The sequence below is a fragment of the Aquarana catesbeiana genome, linkage group LG07, assembly GCF_042186555.1.
Source record: "Aquarana catesbeiana isolate 2022-GZ linkage group LG07, ASM4218655v1, whole genome shotgun sequence".
In the NCBI taxonomy this organism is placed as follows: domain Eukaryota; kingdom Metazoa; phylum Chordata; class Amphibia; order Anura; family Ranidae; genus Aquarana; species Aquarana catesbeiana.
The window spans coordinates 191,181,358-191,204,475 of NC_133330.1; the positions used below are offsets into that span (position 1 = coordinate 191,181,358).

The following is a 23,118-nucleotide window of genomic DNA, read 5'->3' on the forward strand; positions in this document are numbered from 1 at the left end:
AGTCTGGTCATTTCCTGTAGTTGCAATCGCAGTCTCTGGTTATCTCCTGTAGTCGCATCCCCAGTCTCTGGTCATTTCCTGTAGTCGCATTCGCAGTCTGGTTATTTCCTGTAGTCGCATTCGCAGTCTCTGGTTATCTCCTGTAGTCGCATCCCCAGTCTCTGGTTATTTCCTGTAGTCACATTCGCAGTCTGGTTATTTCCTGTAGTCGCATTCGCAGTCTCTGGTTATCTCCTGTAGTCGCATCCCCAGTCTCGCGGTTATTTCCTGTAGTCGCATTCGCAGTCTTTGGTTATTTCCTGTTGTCGCATCCCCAGTCTCTGGTTATTTCCTGTAGTCGCATCCCCAGTCTCTGGTTATTTCCTGTAGTCGCATTCGCAGTCTTTGGTTATTTCCTGTTGTCGCATCCCCAGTCTCTGGTTATTTCCTGTAGTCGCATTCGCAGTCTGGTTATTTCCTGTAGTCACATTCGCAGTCTGGTTATTTCCTGTAGTCGCATTTGCAGTCTCTGGTCATCTCCTGTAGTCGCATCCCCAGTCTCTGGTCATCTCCTGCAGTCGCATTCGCAGTCTGGTTATTTCCTGTAGTCGCATTCGCAGTCTCTGGTTATCTCCTGTAGTCGCATCCCCAGTCTCTGGTTATTTCCTGTAGTCGCATTCGCAGTCTTTGGTTATTTCCTGTTGTCGCATCCCCAGTCTCTGGTTATTTCCTGTAGTCGCATCCCCAGTCTCTGGTTATTTCCTGTAGTCGCATTCGCAGTCTTTGGTTATTTCCTGTTGTCGCATCCCCAGTCTCTGGTTATTTCCTGTAGTCGCATTCGCAGTCTGGTTATCTCCTGTAGTCGCATTTGCAGTCTCTGGTCATCTCCTGTAGTCGCATTTGCAGTCTCTGGTTATCTCCTGTAGTCGCATTTGCAGTCTCTGGTTATCTCCTGTAGTCGCATCCCCAGTCTCTGGTTATTTCCTGTAGTCGCATTCGCAGTCTGGTTATTTCCTGTAGTCGCATTCGCAGTCTCTGGTTATCTCCTGTAGTCGCATCCCCAGTCTCTGGTTATTTCCTGTAGTCACATTCGCAGTCTGGTTATTTCCTGTAGTCGCATTCGCAGTCTCTGGTTATCTCCTGTAGTCGCATCCCCAGTCTCTGGTTATTTCCTGTAGTCGCATTCGCAGTCTGGTTATTTCCTATAGTCGCATTCACAGTCTCTGGTTATTTCCTGTAGTCGCATCCCCAGTCTCTGGTCATCTCCTGCAGTCGCATTCGCAGTCTCTGGTTATTTCCTGTAGTCGCATTCGCAGTCTCTGGTTATCTCCTGCAGTCGCATCCCCAGTCTCTGGTTATTTCCTGTAGTCGCATTCGCAGTCTTTGGTTATTTCCTGTTGTCGCATCCCCAGTCTCTGGTTATTTCCTGTAGTCGCATTCGCAGTCTGGTTATCTCCTGTAGTCGCATCCCCAGTCTCTGGTCATCTCCTGTAGTCGCATTTGCAGTCTCTGGTTATCTCCTGTAGTTGCATTCGCAGTCTCTGGTTATCTCCTGTAGTCGCATCCCCAGTCTCTGGTTATTTCCTGTAGTCGCATTCGCAGTCTGGTTATTTCCTGTAGTCGCATTCGCAGTCTCTGGTTATTTCCTGTAGTCGCATCCCCAGTCTCTGGTCATCTCCTGTAGTCGCATTCGCAGTCTCTGGTTATCTCCTGTAGTCGCATTCGCAGTCTCTGGTTATCTCCTGTAGTCGCATCCCCAGTCTCTGGTTATTTCCTGTAGTCGCATTCGCAGTCTGGTTATTTCCTGTAGTCACATTCGCAGTCTCTGGTTATTTCCTGTAGTCGCATCCCCAGTCTCTGGTTATTTCCTGTAGTCGCATTCGCAGTCTGGTTATTTCCTGTAGTCGCATTCGCAGTCTCTGGTCATCTCCTCTAGTCGCATTCGCAGTCTCTGGTTATCTCCTGTAGTCGCATTCGCAGTCTCTGGTTATCTCCTGTAGTCGCATCCCCAGTCTCTGGTTATTTCCTGTAGTCGCATTCGCAGTCTGGTTATTTCCTGTAGTCGCATTCGCAGTCTCTGGTTATTTCCTGTAGTCGCATTCGCAGTCTGGTTATTTCCGGTAGTCGCATTCGTAGTCTCTGGTTGTCTCCTGTAGTCGCATCCCCAGTCTCTGGTTATTTCCTGTAGTCGCATTCGCAGTCTGGTTATTTCCTGTAGTCACATTCGCAGTCTCTGGTTATTTCCTGTAGTCGCATCCCCAGTCTCTGGTTATTTCCTGTAGTCGCATTCGCAGTCTCTGGTCATCTCCTCTAGTCGCATTCGCAGTCTCTGGTTATCTCCTGTAGTCGCATTCGCAGTCTCTGGTTATCTCCTGTAGTCGCATCCCCAGTCTCTGGTTATTTCCTGTAGTCGCATTCGCAGTCTGGTTATTTCCTGTAGTCGCATTCGCAGTCTCTGGTTATTTCCTGTAGTCGCATTCGCAGTCTGGTTATTTCCGGTAGTCGCATTCGTAGTCTCTGGTTGTCTCCTGTAGTCGCATCCCCAGTCTCTGGTTATTTCCTGTAGTCCCATTCGCAGTCTTTGGTCATCTCCTGTAGTTGCATCCGTAGTCTCTGGTTATCTCCTGTAGTCATTTATGATATCTATGGCTATGCATATTTCTTGAATCCATATTGAGCACTATATTTGATTAGCTGTTTGCTTCTGCTTAGGCCTGGCAAACACGCACAATCGCATATGATGCTGACTCCATCATCATGTGCGTGATTGTGATTGTGCGTGTGTGCCAAGCAGAAGCAGCCAATCAAATATAGTGCTCAATATGGATTAAATAAATAGTGGGAAGATTGTTCCTTCCATTGGTGGTCAGTGGGAAGAATGTTCCTTACATTGGTGGTCAGTGAGAAGAATGTTCCTTACATTGGTGGTCAGTGAGAAGAATGTTCCTTACATTGGTGGTCAGTGAGAAGATTGTTCCTTCCATTGGTGGTCAGTGAGAAGAATGTTCCTTACATTGGTGATCAGTGAGAAGATTGTTCCTTACATTGGTGGTCAGTGAGAAGTAAGTTCCTTACATTGGTGGTCAGTGGGAAGAATGTTCCTTACATTGGTGGTCAGTGAGAAGAATGTTCCTTACATTGGTGGTCAGTGGGAAGAATGTTTCTATACATTGGTGGTCAGTGAGAAGAATGTTCCTTACATTGGTGGTCAGTGAGAAGAATGTTCCTTACATTGGTGGTCAGTGGGAAGAATGTTCCTTCCATTGGTGGTCAGTGAGAAGAATGTGTTCCTTCCATTGGTGGTCAGTGAGAAGAATGTTCCTTACATTGGTGGTCAGTGGGAAGAATGTTTCTATACATTGGTGGTCAGTGAGAAGAATGTTCCTTACATTGGTGGTCAGTGAAAAGAATGTTCCTTACATTGGTGATCAGTGAGAAGTATGTTCCTTACATTGGTGGTCAGTGGGAAGAATGTTCCTTACATTGGTGATCAGTGAGAAGAATGTTCCTTCCATTGGTGGTCAGTGAGAAGTATGTTCCTTACATTGGTGGTCAGTGAGAAGAATGTTCCTTCCATTGGTGGTCAGTGAGAAGAATGTTCCTTACATTGGTGGTCAGTGAGAAGAATGTTCCTTACATTGGTGATCAGTGAGAAGTATGTTCCTTACATTGGTGGTCAGTGAGAAGAATGTTCCTTCCATTGGTGGTCAGTGAGAAGAATGTTCCTTACATTGGTGGTCAGTGAGAAGAATGTTCCTTACATTGGTGATCAGTGAGAAGAATGTTCCTTACATTGGTGGTCAGTGAGAAGAATGTTCCTTCCATTGGTGGTCAGTGAGAAGTATGTTCCTTACATTGGTGATCAGTGAGAAGAATGTTCCTTACATTGGTGGTCAGTGAGAAGAATGTTCCTTACATTGGTGGTCAGTGAGAAGAATGCTCCTTACATTGGTGGTCAGTGAGAAGAATGTTCCTTACATTGGTGGTCAGTGGGAAGAATGTTCCTTACATTGGTTATCAGTGGGAAGAATGTTCCTTACATTGGTGATCAGTGGGAAGAATGTTCCTTACATTGGTGGTCAGTGAGAAGAATGTTCCTTACATTGGTGATCAGTGAGAAGAATGTTCCTTACATTGGTGGTCAGTGGGAAGAATGTTCCTTACATTGGTGATCAGTGAAAATTATATAAAGTTAAGAAAAATAATTAAAAAAAAATGTAAAGCACCCCCATGATCCCAGCACATGCTCTATATGAAAAGCTTTATGTAGGATGAGCACATGTATGTAAACATGTGTCTATAGACGCAAATGCTGGACACGGGAGCCCACCTGCGAGGTAACCCCCCCCCCCGGGAGAGCGCTTCTCCTAGGGAGTTATCTGATGTGGGGAGGAGCCGCGAGAGCCACCCCCAGATGTCGAGGTTCGGGGCCACTCTGTGCGAAACGAGCTGCACAGTGAAGGTAAGTATGATATGTTTGTTATTTAAAAAAACAAAAAAAAAAACCGAGCCTTTACAATCACTTTAATTTTGGAAAGGTACCGTTGTTGCACTTTCTTTAATGTAATTCTGTGACGAACGCATGTAGTGTGGGCAGTGCAAAATGTAGGTGCGGATTTGTGTGGGTGTGGCTTGAGTGTGGGTGGGAACACATGAGCGGGGACAGGGGGCCCCAGGATCTCCTATTGCCCGGGGGCCCCATGAGTTGTCAGTCCGCCCCTGTCCCGGACCAATATCTCACCAGTCTTGGGCATCTCCATACCATGTGAATTAGGTCGCCAGTATCCAAGCATCTAGGACATTTATCATCCATTCGGCTACCAAACCTATACAATCTTTTAGGGGTATAATAGGCCCTGTGTATAAGAAAAAGGTGCGACGCCTGTTGCGATGGGGAGACCGACACCAATGGGCTAGCTTTCAAAATTCCCTTCCACTGGCTATCCGTAATCTCCCCCACATCCCCCGCCCACCTCTCCCTAATACCCAACGTCAATTGCGGATCCAGCAGTCTTCCTGAAATTTGTCCACTTGTTATTGCTATCAGACCCTTAGTGGTATTTGCCCTAATAATTTTATTTAGGAGAGGTATATCGCACCATTCTATTGGGCAATTGCTAAATTGACTGTTAAGTGCGTGCCTAATCTGCAGATAAGTGTAAAAAGTGTTATTTGGAATCCCATATTCACACCTTAGTTCAGCGAAAGATTTCAAATTTTTGCCCTCATATAACTGAGCCAATCTACGTATACCGTGGCTTACCCATATCCCATTTTTATCCAATGTTATCAGCTCCCTCAATTCTCTATTGTTCCATATGGGCGAGTATTCCGTGTAACCTCCATACCCCATAATCCTCTTAATAGCTTGCCAAACTTTATTAATCAGTTTATATGTTGGGGGTCCCTCCTGAAATATACCACCCTCTAGTGCCTCTACAAGGGACCCATACTGAGAATCATAAAACATAAGTTTCGCATTGGAATTCAGCTAACCCTGGTATTCACAGCCTCCTAGGTGTTGTAATTGCGCCGCCAAGAAGTAACTATAGGGATGTGGTACTGCCAAACCCCCTTCCCCGACTGGGCGCTGTAGCGTTTGTAACTTGATCCTTGCCTGCCTTTTCTTCCAAATTAGTTCTCTGAATAGGGTGTTTATTTTTAAAAACCAGCTCTTCCCAATCCAGACTGGAGAGTTATGGAGTACACCAAGTACAGGAAAGCAGAGGAGCTGTCAAGGGTGGTGTGGGTTCCAGAGGGAGGAAGGTGGGGGTGTCCAAGCTGGTTTTCACATGTGTAGCGGTGTTTCCCAGGGTCTCGTCCGGCATCCGTGGTGGAAGATGCTTGACAAAGGAGTGCCGCTATCTCCTCCATCGATAGCGAGCTAACTCGGAAACGCGTCGCACAGGAGTGACGTCACAGCTCGGCGCCACTGTGTTTTGCGATCCAAGCCTCGGTCTGGCTCCGATCACACGGCCGTGCTTTACTTCCACCACGGATGCCAGACGAGACCCTGGGAAACACCGCTACACATGTGAAAACCAGCTTGGACGCCCCCACCTTCCTCCCTCTGGAACCCACACCACCCTTGACGGCTCCTCTGCTTTCCTGTACTTGGTGTGCTATTGGACTACAATATTGGCTTACTGCAGCTCATCTTCAGCTTATTAGATGTGATGTCGGTGCATCTGGACTTGTTGCCACCTGTAGTCCTCCGCTCCTTCTCGTGCATGAGATGTATCTGAAATCTACACTTCAGTCCTACATGTGAGTGGTTATTGTTTTTAATAATAAATTTATTTTGATACATACTCAGTGGCGCCCCTTTTCCTTGTTTTTTTCCATCTTAAAAACCTCTTCTTCAGTGAGAATAAATGTAATGTTTGCAGCCTTTCCTCATAACTGAGATTCTCCAGCCCCCTTATTAGCTTTGTTGCTCTTCCCTGGAGTCTCTCCAGTTCAAGCACATCCTTTCTGAGCATTGGTGACCAGAACTGGATGGCATACCCAAGATGCAGCCAAGCTAGAGTTTTGTAAAGTGGTAGAATTATAGTTTTATACAGTACAGTGCCTTGAAAAAGTATTCATACCCCTTGACATTTGACATTTTCCACATTTTGTCATGTTACAACCAAAAACGTAAATGTATTTTATTGGGATTTGATGTGATAGACCAACACAAAGTGGCACAAAATTTGGAAGTGGAAGGAAAATGATAAATGTTTTTCCAAATTAAAAAAAAAAAAAAATCTGAAGAGTGTGGCATGCATTTGTATTCAGCCCCCTGATACCCTTAACTAAAATCTAGTGGAACCAATTTCCCTCGGAAGTCACCTAATTAGTAAATAGAGTCCACCTATGTGTGATTTAATCTCAGTATAAATACAGCTGTTCTGTGAAGCCCACAGAGGTTTGTTAGAAAACCTTAGTGAACAAACAGCATCATGAAGGCTAAGGAACATAACAGACAGGTCAGGGATAAAGTTGCGGAGAAGTCTAAAGCAGGGTTAGGTTATAAAAAAATATCTCAAGCTTTGAACAGCACTCTTTAATCCATCATCCAAAAAATGGAAAGAGTATGGTACAACTGCAAACCTACCAAGACAGGGCCGTCCAACTAAACTGACAGGCCAGGCAAGGAGAGCATTAATCAGAGAAACAGCCAAGAGACACATGTTAACTCTGGAGGAGCTGCAGAGATCCACAGCTCAGGTGGGAGAATCTGTCCACAGAACAACTATTATGCCGCGTACACACGGTCGGACTTTTCGGCTACAAAAGTCCGACAGCCTGTCCGACAGACTTTCGACGGACTTTTGGCAGACTTTTGGCGGACTTGCCTACATACGATCACACAAAAGTCCGACGGATTCGTACGTGATGACGTACACCGGACTAAAATAAGGAAGTTGATAGCCAGTTGCCAATAGCTGCCCTAGCGTGGGTTTTTGTCCGTCGGACTACCACACAGACGAGCGGATTTCTGGGTCCGGCGTAGTTACGACGTAAAGATTTGAAGCATGTTTCAAATCTAAAGTCCATCAGATTTGAGGCTGCAAAAGTCCGCTGAAAGTCCGGGGAAGCCCACACACGATCGGATTGTCAGCCAGATTTAGTCCGTCGGCATCCATCTGACTTTTGTAGACGAAAAGTCCGACCGTGTGTACGCGGCATAAGTTGTGCACTCCACAAATCTGGCCTTTATGGAAGAGTGGCAAGAAGAAAGCCATAAAAAGTCCAGTTTGCAAGAAGCCATGTGGGGGACACAGCAAACATGTGGAAGAAGATGCTCTGGTCAGATGAGACCAAAATTGAACTTTTTGGCCTGAAAAAAAAGTTATGTGCGGCAGAAAACTAACACTGCACATCATCCTGAACACACCATCATATTGTGGGGATGCTTTTCTTCAGCAGGGACAGAGAAGCTGGTCAAAGTTGATGGGAAGATGGATGGAGCCAAATATTGGGCAATTGTAGAAGAAAACCTGTTAGTCTGCAAAATACTTGAGACTGGAGCAGGGGTTCACCTTCCAGCACGAAAAGGACCCTAAACATACAACCAGATCTACAATGGAATGGTTTAGAACAAAGCAAATTCATGTATTAGAATGGCCCAGTCAAAGTCCAGACCTAAATTCAATTGAGAATCTGTGACAAGACTTGAAAATTGCTGTTCACAGACGCTCTCCATCCAAAGAATATTGGGCAAAAATTTCACTCAATGAGATGTGCAAAGCTGGTAGAGACATACCTAAAAATACTTGCAGCTGTAATTGCAGCAAAAGGTGGTTCTACAAAGTATTGACTCAGGGGGGCTGAATACAAATGCACGCCATACTTTTTCAGATATTTATTTGTACTCTGAGTCTCTTATGGATTGTTTAGGAAAGGTAAGGGGGAAAATAGAAAAAGTGACCTGGGGTGTGCTGTAGTCACTCGTCAGTATGCCTAAAGGGGGCATACCCAAGTATGAAATAAATGAAAGTAATATAAAAAGAAAAGGGGGTGGGTGGGACATGTGAGAAACGTCAGTAGAACCTGAGGATCTGAGGGCAGGCTTTATGCAGCCCGACTCTTCCTACAAATCCAGGCTGATCTGTGGTCAGCCTTCTCATTTGTACTCGGAGTCTCTTATAGATCGTTTGGGAAAGGTAAGGGGGGGAAAAGTGACCTGGGGTGTGCCGTAGTCACGTGGTCAGTATGCCTAAAGGGGGCAAAAATAAAGACAGTAGGATGAGCTAGCAAAAGATTTATTGAACACAACTGAATACAATATTAACCAACCAAATGCACAAATGCTCGTGACATCTCGACATGTGGATCGGGTATGTATCTGGAGAAGCATGACAAACTCCATCTACCTAACTTTTTAACCACGTGAACAGGGACCCCTTGGCAAGAAGCAGAGGAAGCTGCTCCTATCCTGAAAAAAATGGGCGGAATATGCCTTGGGGTCCAAACCCAGGTTTGACAGGAGGGTGCAGCAATGTTTCATTAACTGTGTTGTGGAGAGAAGAGCACTAGGGAAAGGCAATAGTGGAGAATCCCTGGGTTTGTCCACTTACCTCCATGAGTTGGTCTAAGACTGTGACTGGGCACCAGGCATTACTGGTCTCAAAAAATCTGTCAGTAATGGCTCCTGTCTTCTGCAACTTGCAAGCATCCAGATGCAACCAAAAATGGTTGGGGTACCTGACTAACTGGTTGATCAAGAGTATGCAGGATCTCGTCCTGGTTCATGTGAACTCACCTGACCTTAGGAAACCATAAAAAGCCAGATACATGGCTTCCTTGAGAACCAAGCTAGGTAGCAGCCCAAACGAAGACCTGGTAAGTATATCAGACATGCCCCGAAATATATGCCCAGTGATGGGGAGTCTGCTAACTATGGTAGGAGGGTTACTCTTCTAAATCCCTTTAAAGTGATTGTAAAGGCCCGTTTTTGTTTTTTTTTGTTGCTTTTTTTTTTAATAACAAACATGTTATACTTACCTCCACTGTGCAGCTCGTTTTGCATAGAGTGGCCCTGAACATCCTCTTCTGGGGTCCCCCGGTGGCTCTCACGGCTCCTCCCTGCATCAGATAACCCCCTAGGAGAAGTGCTCTCCCGAGGCGGTTACCTTGCAGGCTCGCTCCCGAGTCCAGTATTTGCATCCACAGACATGAATGCTGAACTCGGTCCCACCCCCTGGCTCCCGTGTCATTGGATTTGATTGACCGCAGCGGAAGCCAATGCCTGCGCTGCTATCAATCTATCCAATCAAGAGCCAGGACCCCAAAGAAAGGAGAACATTGCTTCCCCGTCGAAGAGATGAAGGGGCTCAGGTAAGTAAAATGAGGGGGCTGGGGGGCCGGTGACTGCCAGGTGTTTTTTCACCTTAATGCATAGGATGCATTAAGGTGAAAAAACGTGAGGGTTTACAACCCCTTTAAGAATGGCCTTGATGGGATGTGCTGAAATAATGGATGGTCTATTGGGGTCCTGCAAGGACAAAAGAATATGGATTCCTGCCAGATATGTTCTGATAGTGCTGTGGGACAGTTGAAGCTGTGAGTGGCAGAAGGCAACGAAAGCAAGTAGATACTGAATGTTTTAGAAATAAATCCTAGAATACCGAGACTGGAAAGCCTGGAAAGTATTCCAGGCTGTGACATACGCCTTCCTGGTGTTAATTGACAAAGATTTGTTGATCAAAGCTGCCTTGTCGGCCCAGTGGGTATTTGGTCCATTGTTAGCAGCGAAAAATGCGGAGATGGTGTGGCACAGGCATCTGCATCTGGGACCTGCCAGAAAAATAGTGGGTAGTTAAAACGGGACAGAACATCCGCCGCTGTATTCTCTACACCACTGATGAACCTACAGCGTATATGGGAATGGAACTGAAGGGACAGCCAAATAAGCCTACGTACAAATGACATGATGGGTAAAGACCTGGAACTGCCTTTGTTAACAATTTCTGATGTAGCCTGATTGTCTGTGGAGAAAATAACCGTTTTATCCATCCTAAAGTGAGCCCACACCTGCGCTGCTGACACTATGGGGTAAATCTCAAACAAAGCTGATGTCTCTACAAACCCTGGAATGGCCAAAACCTTGTCCGGCCAAGGCCCTGCTAGCCAGTGAGTGCCAAAAATTGCTGCATAGCCTTTTCGTGGCTGCTGCATCTGTCAAGACTTGAAGAGATGAAACCAACTCTGCAGGGATGAACATGGTGATTCCATTCCAGTGTTGGAGGAACTCGTCCCCTATGTGTAAATCTGATAGAGCCGAAGAATCTAGTTCAACAGGAGAATTGGAGTTAGGAGCTAAGTGTAACAATACCAATAACCGAGAAATAAAAGACCTACCGTGGGGAATGATCCTCATGGCAGAATTTAGCATACCCAGCAGTGACTGCAATTCTATCCTGGAACAGGCTTTGGAGATCGTAAACTTATGTATATGGTCTCAGATCTTCACTATCTTGTCAATGGGCAGACTGGCCTGCATGGACTGAGTATCGAGCGTGATTCCCAGGAACGTGAGTGCAGTAACTGGGCCTTCCATCTTCTTAACTGTCAGTGGGATGTTAAGTGCAGAGAAAACTGATGTCAGTTTCTGTAGATCAGCGGGGGCCTGTTTGTAACTCTCGATGAGGAGAAAATTGTCTAAATAGTAGATGACTTCTTGACAGCGTTCATTATGGGTGAGGATCCAACTGAGTGCCTGCGCAAAAGAAACAAAAAGCCAAGGGCTGCTTTTGGAGCCAAAGGTAAGTTTGGTGACAAAATAATATAGATCCCTCCACTTAATCCCGTGCCACTGCCAGAGTGATGGCAGAATCGGGAGACGTTTTTAAAAGTGTCCGCTATGTCAGCTTTAGATAGCCAAGCACCCTCACCCATCCTGATGATACGTTGTATCGCCTGATCTACTGAAAAACTCCTCCGATGGAAAAAAGGACCTGAGGCTAGGTACATGAGAAGAATGAGGGGCTGACAAGTCAAAATCAAACGTAATTTATTAGAAAACCTTCCTTTGACCAGACCAAGGGGGTTGACCCTCCAATTCTGGAAGGGCGGCGTTGAAAATGGTCCTATGACAAAACCCTTCTCAAGTTCAGACTGGAGCAGCAAATCTACCGCCTCCACGTTTGTGGCTGATGACCTTAATTTCTGACACTCAAAGGTGCCTAGTGGCAATGAAATAAACCCTGTGTGAAAACCCCCTGTGAAACCCTCCACCAAAAACTTGCTCAACATGGGTGATGGATGAGTGGCCAAACAAGCCTGTAAAAAAGGCACGTTAATGCGGCTTAGTCACATGGTCTTACTCTGTCTCCATGAACAGGCCGACTTCGGGTGAGCCCAGTAACAACCGATACAAACATGCAAAAGACGGCACTGGCTGTAGCTGCACATACCATGGTTAAAATTGTTACAAATCTGAGATTTCCCTAAAAAATGAGTTGGCCGGCCTGATTTGTCAAAAGGTGCAGAATTGACTGGGGTCGGGAGTGAACTAGAGGATGCCCTGGAAGTACCTGCTAGAACGGGATGTTCCGTATTGGGGCACCAGTAAGTGAATTGAGTGGACGACTGGAAACCTTAGCCCAGCGAAATGCCGGCAAAACAGCCTTGTGTCTATGTTGCTCCAGACTGTTACCACTTAGTGTTGAGCAAAAATGGCTGCGGCCAAAAGAACGATAATAGTCATAAAAACCCAACCCCCCCTTCCGTATTTCTGGACTAATTCTACTAACTGGTTAGAGGTAAAGAGCCAGCTCTTCCCTCCTCTGTGGACTTACAGAGCAAATGTCCCTGAATAAGCAGAAGGCAAGGACAAACTCTGGGATGGATAGTTTGTGGTTGAGCCTGTGATCCCTGGTCTTCACTACCACAGAAACGTCACTGCAAGCATACGACTTGTTGTCGGCTACATCGTGGGCAGCTATTAACAGGGATGCCAAATTGACATCTTTGCCATCTAAAATATCTTTTTTGATATACCCAGGAATTAAATCAATAGCAAACAATAGCCCACAGTGAAGAAAAAGGGGGCTTGGCTGCCACCCGGGAACCCCCGCAACACACAGCCAATGCACCCAAGCTCCCATGAGTAATACACACTCCCACTCACCAAAAATCCCCACTGTGGCAAGGAACCCAAACAGCCCCCCCAACTCCAACCAGTCACCACACATTAGTGTGGATGGCCTGGTTCCCCCTGAGCTTTGCTCAGGGGAACCAGGAGCGGACCGAGCTCCAAGAATCGGTTAGGTGGGTGCGGTCAGCCTATCACTTGTAAAAAAAATTTGAAAACCATTTATCATTTTCCTTCCACTTCACAATTATGTGCCACTTTGTGTTGGTCTATCATATAAAATCCCAATAAAATACATTTACGTATTTAAGGGGTATGAATATTTTTTCAAGGCACTGTACTACCCTTTTACAGTAAATGCATGCTAATAGTCTGCTTGCCTTGCTTGTTGCCGCCTGCCACTGCATGCTAATGCTGAGTCTGTCATTGGCTAGGACCTAGATCCTTTTCCATCCTCTATTTCCCCAGAGGTTCTCCCCCTAGCAAGTAACTAGAATTCATATTTTTAGCTCCCAAGTGCATTATTTTACATTTTCCTACATTGCATTGAACCTCATCTGCCATTTAGCTGCCCACACCTTATTTAACCAGGTATTTTTTCAAAGTTGCTATATCCTGTTGTGAAGGTATTGCCCTGCTTAGTATTGTATTATCAGCAAACACTGAGATTGAACTATTCATTCCAACCTCTATATCTTTTATGAACAAGTTAAACAGAATTGGTCCCAGGACAGGGCATTGGGGTAACCTGCCATTAACCACTTCAGCCCTGGAAGGATTTACCCCCTTCCTGACCAGAGCACTTTTTACAATTTGGCACTGCGTCGCTTTAACTGCTAATCGCGTGGTCATGCAATGCTGTACCCAAACGAAATTTGCGTCCTTTTCTTCCCACAAATAGAGTTTTCTTTTGATGGTATTTGATCACCTCTGCCATTTTTATTTTTTGCGCTATAAACGGAAAAAGACCGAAAATTTTGAAAAAAAATGATATTTTCTACTTTTTGTTATAAAAAAAATCCAATAAACTCAATTTTAGTCATACATTTAGGCCAAAATGTATTCGGCCACATGTCTTTGGTAAAAAAAATGTCAATAAGTGTATATTTATTGGTTTGCGCAAAAGTTATAGCGTCTACAAACTAGGGTACATTTTCTGGAGTTTACACAGCTTTTAGTTTATGACTGCCTATGTCATTTCTTGAGGTGCTAAAATGGCAGGGCAGTACAAACCCCCCCCCCCCCCCAAATGACCCCATTTTGGAAAGTAGACACCCCAAGGAAATTGCTGAGAGGCATGTTGAGCCCATTGGATATTTATTTTTTTTGTCCCAAGTGATTGACAAATGACAAAAAAAAAAAAATTTACAAAAAGTTGTCACTAAATGATATATTGCTCACACAGGCCATGGGCATATGTGGAATTGCACCCCAAAATACATTCAGCTGTTTCTCCTGAGTACGGGGATACCACATGTGTGGGACTTTTTGGGAGCCTAGCCGCGTACGGGGCCCCGAAAACCAAGCGCCGCCTTCAGGATTTCTAAGGGCATACATTTTTGATTTCACTCCTCACTACCTATCACAGTTTTGAAGGCCATAAAATGCCAAGATGGCACAACCCCCCCCCAAATGACCCCATTTTGGAAAGTAGACACCCCAAGCTATTTGCTGAGAGGTATGTTGAGTCCATGGAATATTTTATTTTTTGACACAAGTTGCGGGAATGTGACAATTTTTTTTTTTTTTTTACACAAAGTTGTCACTAAATGATATATTGCTCACACAGGCCATGGGCATATGTGGAATTGCACCCCAAAATACATTTAGCGGTTTCTCCTGAGTATGGGGATACCACATGTGTAAAACTTTTTAGGAGCCTAATCGCGTACGGGGCCCCGAAAACCAATCACCGCCTTCAGGATTTCTAAGGGTGTAAATTTTTGATTTCACTCTTCACTGCCTATCACAGTTTCGGAGGCCATGGAATGCCCAGGTGGCACAAACCCCCCCCAAATGACCCCATTTTGGAAAGTAGACACCCCAAGCTATTTGCTGAGAGGCATGGTGAGTATTTTGCAGCTCTCATTTGTTTTTGAAAATGAAGGAAGACAAGAAAAACATTTTTTTTTCTTTTTTCAATTTTCAAAACTTTGTGACAAAAAGTGAGGTCTGCAAAATACTCACTATACCTCTCAGCAAATAGCTTGGGGTGTCTACTTTCCAAAATGGGGTCATTTGGGGGGGGGGGGGGGTTTGCCACCTGGGCATTCCATGGCCTCCGAAACTGTGATAGGCAGTGAAGAGTGAAATCAAAAATGTACGCCCTTAGAAAGCCTGAAGGCGGTGCTTGGTTTTTGGGGTCCCGTGTGTGGCTAGGCTCCCAAAAAGTCCCACACATGTGGTATCCCCATACTCAGAAGAAGCAACAGAATGTATTTTGGGGTGTAATTTCACATATTCCCATGGCATGTTTGAGCAATATATCATTTAGTGACAACTTTGTGCAAAAAAAAAAAAAAATTTGTCTCTTTCCCGCAACTTGTGTCACAATATAAAATATTCCATGGACTCGAAATGCCTCTCAGCAAATAGCTTGGGGTGTCTACTTTCCAAAATGGGGTCATTTGGGGGGTTTTGAACTGTCTTGGCATTTTATGCACAACATTTAGAAGCTTATGTCACACATCACCCACTCTTCTAACCACTTGAAGACAAAGCCCTTTCTGACACTTTTTGATTACATGAAAAAATTATTTTTTTTTTGCAAGAAAATTACTTTGAACCCCCAAACATTATATATTTTTTAAAGCAAATGCCCTACAGATTAAAATGGTGGGTGTTTCATTTTTTTTTTTCACACAGTATTTGCGCAGCGATTTTTCAAACACATTTTTTGGGGAAAAAACACACTTTTTTACATTTTAATGCACTAAAACACACTATATTGCCCAAATGTTTGATTAAATAAAAAAGATGATCTTAGGCCGAGTACATGGATACCAAACATGACATGCTTTAAAATTGCGCACAAACGTGCAGTGGCAACAAAATTAATACATTTTTAAAAACCTTTAAAAGCCTTTACAGGTTACCACTTTAGATTTACAGAGGAGGTCTACTGCTAAAATTACTGCCCTCGATCTGAGCTTTGCGGTGATACCTCACATGCATGGTGCAATTGCTGTTTACATTTGACGCCAGACCGACGCTTGCATTCGCCTTAGCACGAGAGCAGGGGGGACAGGGGTGCTTTTTTTTTTTTCTTTTTTATCTTATTTTTAAACTGTTCCTTTCATTTTTTTTTTTTTAAATCATTTTTATTGTTATCTCAGGGAATGTAAATATCCCCTATGATAGCAATAGGTAGTGACAGGTACTCTTTTTTGAAAAAATTGGGTCTATTAGACCCTAGATTTCTCCTCTGCCCTCAAAGCATCTGACCACACCAAGATAGGTGTGATAAAATGCTTCCCCAATTTCCCCATTTGCGCTGTTTACATCCGGCGAAATCTAAGTCATAAAATGCTTGTAGCTTCCGGTTTCTTAGGCCATAGAGATGTTTGGAGCCACTCTGGTCTCTGATCAGCTCTATGGTCAGCTGGCTGAATCACCGGCTGCATTTCTCAGGTTCCCTGTTGAGACAGGAGAGCCAGAGAAAAACACGGAAGACGGTGGGGGGGGGGGGGCATTCCCTCCCACTGCTTGTAAAAGCAGTCTAGAGGCTAATTAGCTGCTAGGATTGCTTTTACATGAAAGCCGACCGCTGGCTGAAAAGAATGATACCAAGATGATACCTAAACCTGCAGGCATCATTCTGGTATAACCACTCAAAGTCGTGAATGGCGTACCTGAAGACAAAAAAATGGTTAACAATAAAGCACAGTAAACGGTAAAGTATAAAAAATTGCATACCTGAAAAGCAAACATGATAAAACATAATAACAATAAAACATTGCAGAATAGAATACAGTAAAAAAGAGCAGAACAATGGAGAGAATAGAGAGAGAGAACAATAAAACGACAACTATTTTTATATTTTTGTTTGTGTTTTTTTTTTTTTTACATTTTTTTTTGTAACTGTAACTTTTATAACTGTAACCGGTTCCAGTTTCGGGTCTCTCAAAATGCGATGGCATCTTGGGAGACCCTGTGTTAGTGTGCCTAGTCTGTGCAATGCTGTACCCTACGCTAATACTCAACTAGTGTATGGTAGCGTTCAAAACATTCACCAATGCAAAGACCAGAATTGTCAGGACAGGAGGGACAATAATAGCGGGTGTCACGTCTATATCCGCGCTTGCTGCAGACACAACATCTTTTTTGGGGGGGTTCGTTGGGTAGGGGTACTCGGGAGGACATAAAGAAAATGCCTCTCATGCAGCCGACTGCATTTGGTTGGGGATGTGAATGGGGGCAGTACGGGTGCTGCAGAAGCGGTGGGTTCCCAATTAGGATTGGCGAATGCAGCAGGAAGGGCATTATGAGCACGACGGCCTGTGTTTGTCTTCTTGGTGGCAGCGGGACACTACTTGTGCTTGCCACCTCACCAGCTTGAACTGCACTTATGGGACTCGCCACGTCACCAAGTGTTACTGCAGTGCTGGTTTGACTACGACCGGGGTGTACTAGGCCGCTGATGCTTGCCAGTTCACCAAAACGCTACCAAAAAAACTGTTAGCGATCGCAGAGATCAGGCCTGACTCTGCGAACGCTGCAGTTATGCGTTTAGTGTTTTGTAAGTGTCAGTGATCAATCGATACTGCACTTGGGTGGGCTGGGCTGGGCCGGGCGGAGGGGCAAAACGCAGGTGCTAGCAGGTATCTGGGCTGATCCCAATAACACTGCGTTTTTGGGAACCCTAAACTGCTGGGGACGCTAGTATAGATCTGATCGGATCAGATATTGATCCATTCAGATACTATACCACTAAGGGAGGCGTATGCTGCGTGCGTGGGTGTTAGCGGTGCTGGCACTAACCTGACGCTGCCTGGGGCTGGTGCTTGCCAGTTCACCAAAACGCTACCAAAAAAACTGTTAGCGATCGCAGGGATCAGGCCTGACTCTGCGAACGCTGCAGTTATGCGTTTAGTGTTTTGTAAGTGACAGTGATCGATCGATACTGCACTTGGGTGGGCTGGGCTGGGCCGGGCGGAGGGGCAAAATGCAGGTGCTAGCAGGTATCTGGGCTGATCCCACTAACACTGCGTTTTTGGGAACCCTAAACTGCTGGGGACTCTAGTATAGATCTGATCGGATCACATATTGATGCGTTCAGATACTATACCACTAAGGGAGGCGTATGCTGCGTGCGTGGGTGTTAGCGGTACTGGCGCTAATCTGACGCTGCCTGGGGCGACGCATATACCGCCGGGCGATCAGGGGGCTAAACCTTTATTAGGTAATAAACGGCAGGTGCCCTGACACTATAAAAGATAAACGAACTAACCAGCGTCACCCGTAACGGTTATACGGTGATCAGTGGTGAAAGGGTTAACTAGGGGGCAATCAAGGGGTTAAAACCTTTATTAGGTAGTATATGGGGGTCCCTGTCGCTAAAAAAAGCTGACGGCGAATGTAAATATTTACGTCCCTAACTAGCGTCACCAGCGACACTAATACAGCGATCAGAAAAATGATCGCTTAGCGACACTGGTGACAGGGGGTGATCAAGGGGTTAAAACTTTATTAGGGGGGGTTAGGGGGGTACCCTAGACCTAAAGGGGGCTAATACTAACTGCCCTACCACTTCTAACTGTCACAACCTGACAGCATGCAGTAATCAGAAAAAAAAAACCCCGCTTGGTGTCAGTGTGATGGGGGGGGTGATTGGGGGGGATGGGGGGTGATCGGAGGGGGATCGGGGGTGTAATGTATGCCTGGCATGTTCTACTGTGTGTGTGTGTTTTACACTTACTCAGATGTCTTCTCTCCTCGGCGCCGAAACGGAAACTGCCGAGCCGAGGAGAGATGACATCACATCCTCTGCCTCTGTGTACTATACAGAGGCAGGGGATGTTTTTCATTGGCTGGGAGTGATCGCGAGGGGGGGGCCACGATCGGATGGCCTCCCCCTCGCCTCTCAACGCTCCCAGACCAAAGCCGACCGCCGCTGGCACCGGGGGGGGGGGGGTCCGATAGGACCCCCCGCCCGTGGGAAGGCAATCACGTACCAGGTACGCATTAGGCAGTCGGCAAGTGGTTAATCACTACTCCCTGGACACACTCCTGCAACCAGTGCCATTCTGGTATAGATTAATCTTAGTTTCATCCGACCAAAGAATGCTTTTGCAGAACTGGTCTGGCTTTTTTAGATGTTTTTTGGCAAAGTCTAATCTGGCTTTTCTATTCTTCAGGCTTATGGATGCCTTGCACCTTGTGGTGAACCCTCAGTATTGCTTTCGTGAAGTCTTCGCTTGATTGTAGACTTTGACAATGATACGCCCACCTCCTGGAGAGTGTCCTTCACTTATCTGGATGTTGTGAATAGGTTTTTCCTTATCATAGAGAGAATCCTGTGATCATCCACCACTGTTGTCTTCTGTGGACATCCAGGCCTTTTCTACAAGGCCTTTTATGTTGCTCAGCTCACCAGTGCTTTTTTCTTTCCCCAGAATGTACCAAACGGTTGATTTGGCCATTCCTAATGTTGCTTCTATCTCTCTGATGGATTTGTTTCATTTTTGAAGCCTTACAATGGCCTGTTTCACTTGAATTTACAGCTCCTTTGATTGCATAGATTCCAAATGCACACAAATACCACACTTAAAACTAACTCTAGACCTTGTACCTGCTTAATTGATGAGGAAATAACGAAGGAGTAGCCCACACCTGGCAAGGAAACCGCTTTTGATTGAATTGTCCAATTACTTTTCGCCCCTTGAAAAAGGGGGGATGGCTATTCTTAAAGTGGATGTAAACCCAATTTCATCCTTTCTAAACTACTGCCATAGGGGTTATCTATAAGGATATACATGCCTCCTGCATGTATTTTTACCTGTCAAATGTCTCCCCTCTGTCTGTTATTAGACCCGAAAAACTGCATATTCTGTGGGTGGGTCTGTTGTCTGGAGCTCGGTGGGTGGAGTCATGATGTCAGTAGACTCCCCACCACCTCTACGCTCCTTGTCAATATGCATTTTCTCCTGGGTATATTTCTTACACTGAACTTCTGCTGAACTTCTGCCATGATCTCTAACATCCAGTGAAAAGACAGGAAAGTAACCACATGACTTCAGCATGCCAAATCATGCTGAGGTGTGGAACAGCCTATCCTTGCAGAGCTGCTGAAGAAAGGAGTGTGGGGAATGAATTAAAAAATAATGCCTGTGTCTTAGGCTGTCACTCACAGCAAGGGGGAGTATTTGACAAAGTTTTTCTCAGTTTGTCAAGATTTTTCTCACTGAACAATAAAAGAGGATTGCTCAGAGATGGATTAACTCTGTGTGGCAAGACTGGGCTCAAATGATAGGAAATCTTATACTCTATAGTATGATATTAAAAAAAAAAAAAATTCGGGTTTACAGCCACTTTAAGAGCTGTAATTCCTAAACCCATATCCTCAAATTAAACCTGAGAGTGAGCACTTTCAGACCATATCCATTATATAACTATCACTTAAATATGTTTTGGTAAATACCTGAGAATCTAAAATTGTGCCTGTGTCCAAATTTATATGGACCTAACTGTATGTATGATTCTTTTTCTGAACAAAATACTTGTATGTCTAACTAAATGTCTTTTATCGGAAGCATATAATTATGTTACAGGACCTTGTTCTCTAAATAAAATTACAATGCTAGAAAACCACATCACAGTGAAAAGTGGTACTTATAGTTTGCAATGTGAGATATTGCTATTTAATAAATCATGCTATTGTTGTATACCCCAGAAAAAAAAACTTAGCGCTTGTTATACAGTGTCAACAACTTACACATTTACATTTTCCCTATTTCTTTCTTATAGCACCAGATGCAATTACTGTTCAGCCTTCTGTACAAAGTGAACCTAACATATACTAAGAACTGTTTCAGAAGAATATTGCACCTAAGATGAAGAAAGCAAGCAAAATAGGATCACAAGGCCTGACAAGAGCACAACAGCGCATTTAAATCTCTTTATTCTGCTTGGCATTACATTTTTATATTATACATACACTGTTGAAATTGTTTCTCAACAGAATAGGTGTTAGAGTTGTATTCTATTATGAACTTAGAACAGCTTTTAGCAGCATAAGATGTTAGGCTGGACCAGTATACAAATATCTGGACTGTATTCCAAACAGATATTCAATTTATGGCATCCTCTTCAATGCAGTATTTTGTTGTTTTGGTCAGAGTGCACAAAGGTGGAACTTTCCCTCCCCTTTCTACCCCTCCTGTTTTTCTTAGTACCAATCATATGCTACCTTTCGTTCTACCTGGAAACCCTCTACCCCAAATTATTTTCTTATATTCTTCAATAATTGTTATTCTAGTCCCCATCATTGTTCCTTTTTCACTGGATAAGAATGAGTAGAACACTGGTTAGTGACACTTTAATAAATAAACATCTTTCATAGATTATTGGTCAGATATTGTGATAGGAACAGGAAATGTACAGATTTTGACTGAGGATGATAATTGTTCTAGATAATGTTTGATGGTACTCCCATATACCTTCTATGCTTGTGTGTTTCAATAATCCATGTATTTACGGTAATCATTTCCAGTATGTACCACCATGTGACAATTTTGTATTTGTTGACTCATTATAAATATCTTGAAAACCAGTAATATACGATCGATCTAAATAAATGATTTTAAATTGCTGAAACAATTTTTTCTGCAACTTATACTTTTATTTAGTGCATTTGTGTAAGATATACAGGTAAAGAAAAAGATAGAGATAAGAATATAATTTTAAGATGCTCTGTCTCTAGAAAAAAAAATAGAAAACTGCTGCAGGTATAAAGCGTGGACACCTGAAGATGCCTGCATATACTTGCAGGAACTCCAAAAAGTCTTCAATTATGGTTGAATTCCTGATTGTTCTTAAAGCCAAAGCTCTGTCCCATCCTGTTAGATTCCTATTGTTCTAACAGCCTGTGCTGCCACATTGGCCAATAGAAATGCACAGGTCGCAGGAAAGGGCAGGCAAGCTTTGGACCTATCAGAATGCCTAGTATTTTTTTCTTATGTGAAAAGAACCCTTTAAGATGCTGCAGGCACGTGCGGTTTCTTCTTCCTTTTTTTTTTTTTTTTTTTCTGGAGAGAGAATCATCATTGCTGTTTTAAGGGAGTTTTCCAAAAAGTCCTATATTGTGACACACCGCTACCCATTGAATAGGAAAAGAAAATCACTTTTTGTCAGTGACAATGTTAGATGCTGGCACACAGAGCACATGCCCAAGATCTAATGTCAAGTTTCCTAGGCCTCCCACCTTAAAGGGGTTGTATGGGTTCGCTTTTTATTTTTTTTTAAAAACAAACATGTCATACTTACTTACTGTGCAGTTCGTTTTGCACAGAGTGGCCCCGAACGTCCTCTTCTGGGGTCCCACGGCGGCTCTCGCAGCTTCTTCCCGCAAGGGCTAAGCCCCTCTGGGAAGCTCTCTCCCGAGGGGGTTACCTTGCGGGCGCTCTCCCGTGTGACACACTCGGCGGCCATAGCCGCCAAGTGTATGACTCAGCCCCGCCCCCCGGCGTGCCGTGTCATTGATTTGATTGACAGCAGCGGGAGCCAATGGCTGCGCTGCTATCAATCATCCAATGAAGAGCCGACTAGAGCTCGGTGAAAGCAACACGGGATCGCGCCCAAGGAGTTTCGGGTCTCAGGTAAGTAAAACGAGGGGGCGGTGACTGCAAGTGTCAGCGAAATTTGGCTGTACGCAGAGCACACAGCCAAATCTCCTGTTTCCCTTAATAATAATATTTTCGTCTTATGATATAATGTACCTTACCTATCAACCCACGCATCCAAGTAATCAGACATCATCACACTCTTACGTTCTCATCCCAGCATGGCTGCCTTTTCTCAGCCAGCCCTTTTATTTACACATCAACAGGAAGTCCCAAAACTTGGGGGTTGTGCCTCCAACAGCCAAACGCCTCCTACAAAGTTTGTGACCTCACAGGAAATGAACTACAACCAATGAACAATGACTACAGGAGTCTCATGGGTGTGTCTGAGCAGAGACAGGGTGCATGCATGCTTTTAGAAGCCACATGGCTTTCAAACATTGACTCTGTCTCCAACCAGAACAACCCAAAAGACTCCCGTATTTCCGTTGATAGAAATTCCTATAATACATTGTTCTAGAGAACAATGTATACCTGGATTATTCTTCTGTCTTTGTGGGCAAGAGATTGTCAGCAGGCGTACACTCATTGGGCCACAAATATGTTGATCAGGCACACAGGGGCAACATGAGCGCACACTCGTTAAACCGATAATGTCTTTGCAGAGCGAACACACCCCCACCAGACGATCGTTCTGTGCATCGCACAGGGGCCTTTAGCTGGCGAACATGTCCCCACTCCACAAACATTTCTCTACATCTCCAAAGACCTTTTCAC

At 44.5% G+C, this 23,118-nt stretch overlaps 1 protein-coding gene across 7 annotated transcripts in view; it reads left to right on the top strand.

Moving 5' to 3' along the window:
- Positions 1 to 21,379, top strand: part of LOC141103387 (complement factor H-related protein 1-like) — a 553,742-nt gene extending 532,363 nt beyond the window's left edge. For all 7 annotated transcript variants that reach the window (XM_073592914.1, XM_073592913.1, XM_073592912.1 and 4 more), the window contains one exon: positions 20,528 to 21,379. In XM_073592914.1, coding sequence (XP_073449015.1) covers positions 20,528 to 20,583 — 56 coding nt within the window. In that variant the 3' untranslated portion in view covers positions 20,584 to 21,379. The remainder of the gene's footprint in view (positions 1 to 20,527) is intronic.
- The last annotated feature ends 1,739 nt before the right edge of the window (positions 21,380 to 23,118 follow it).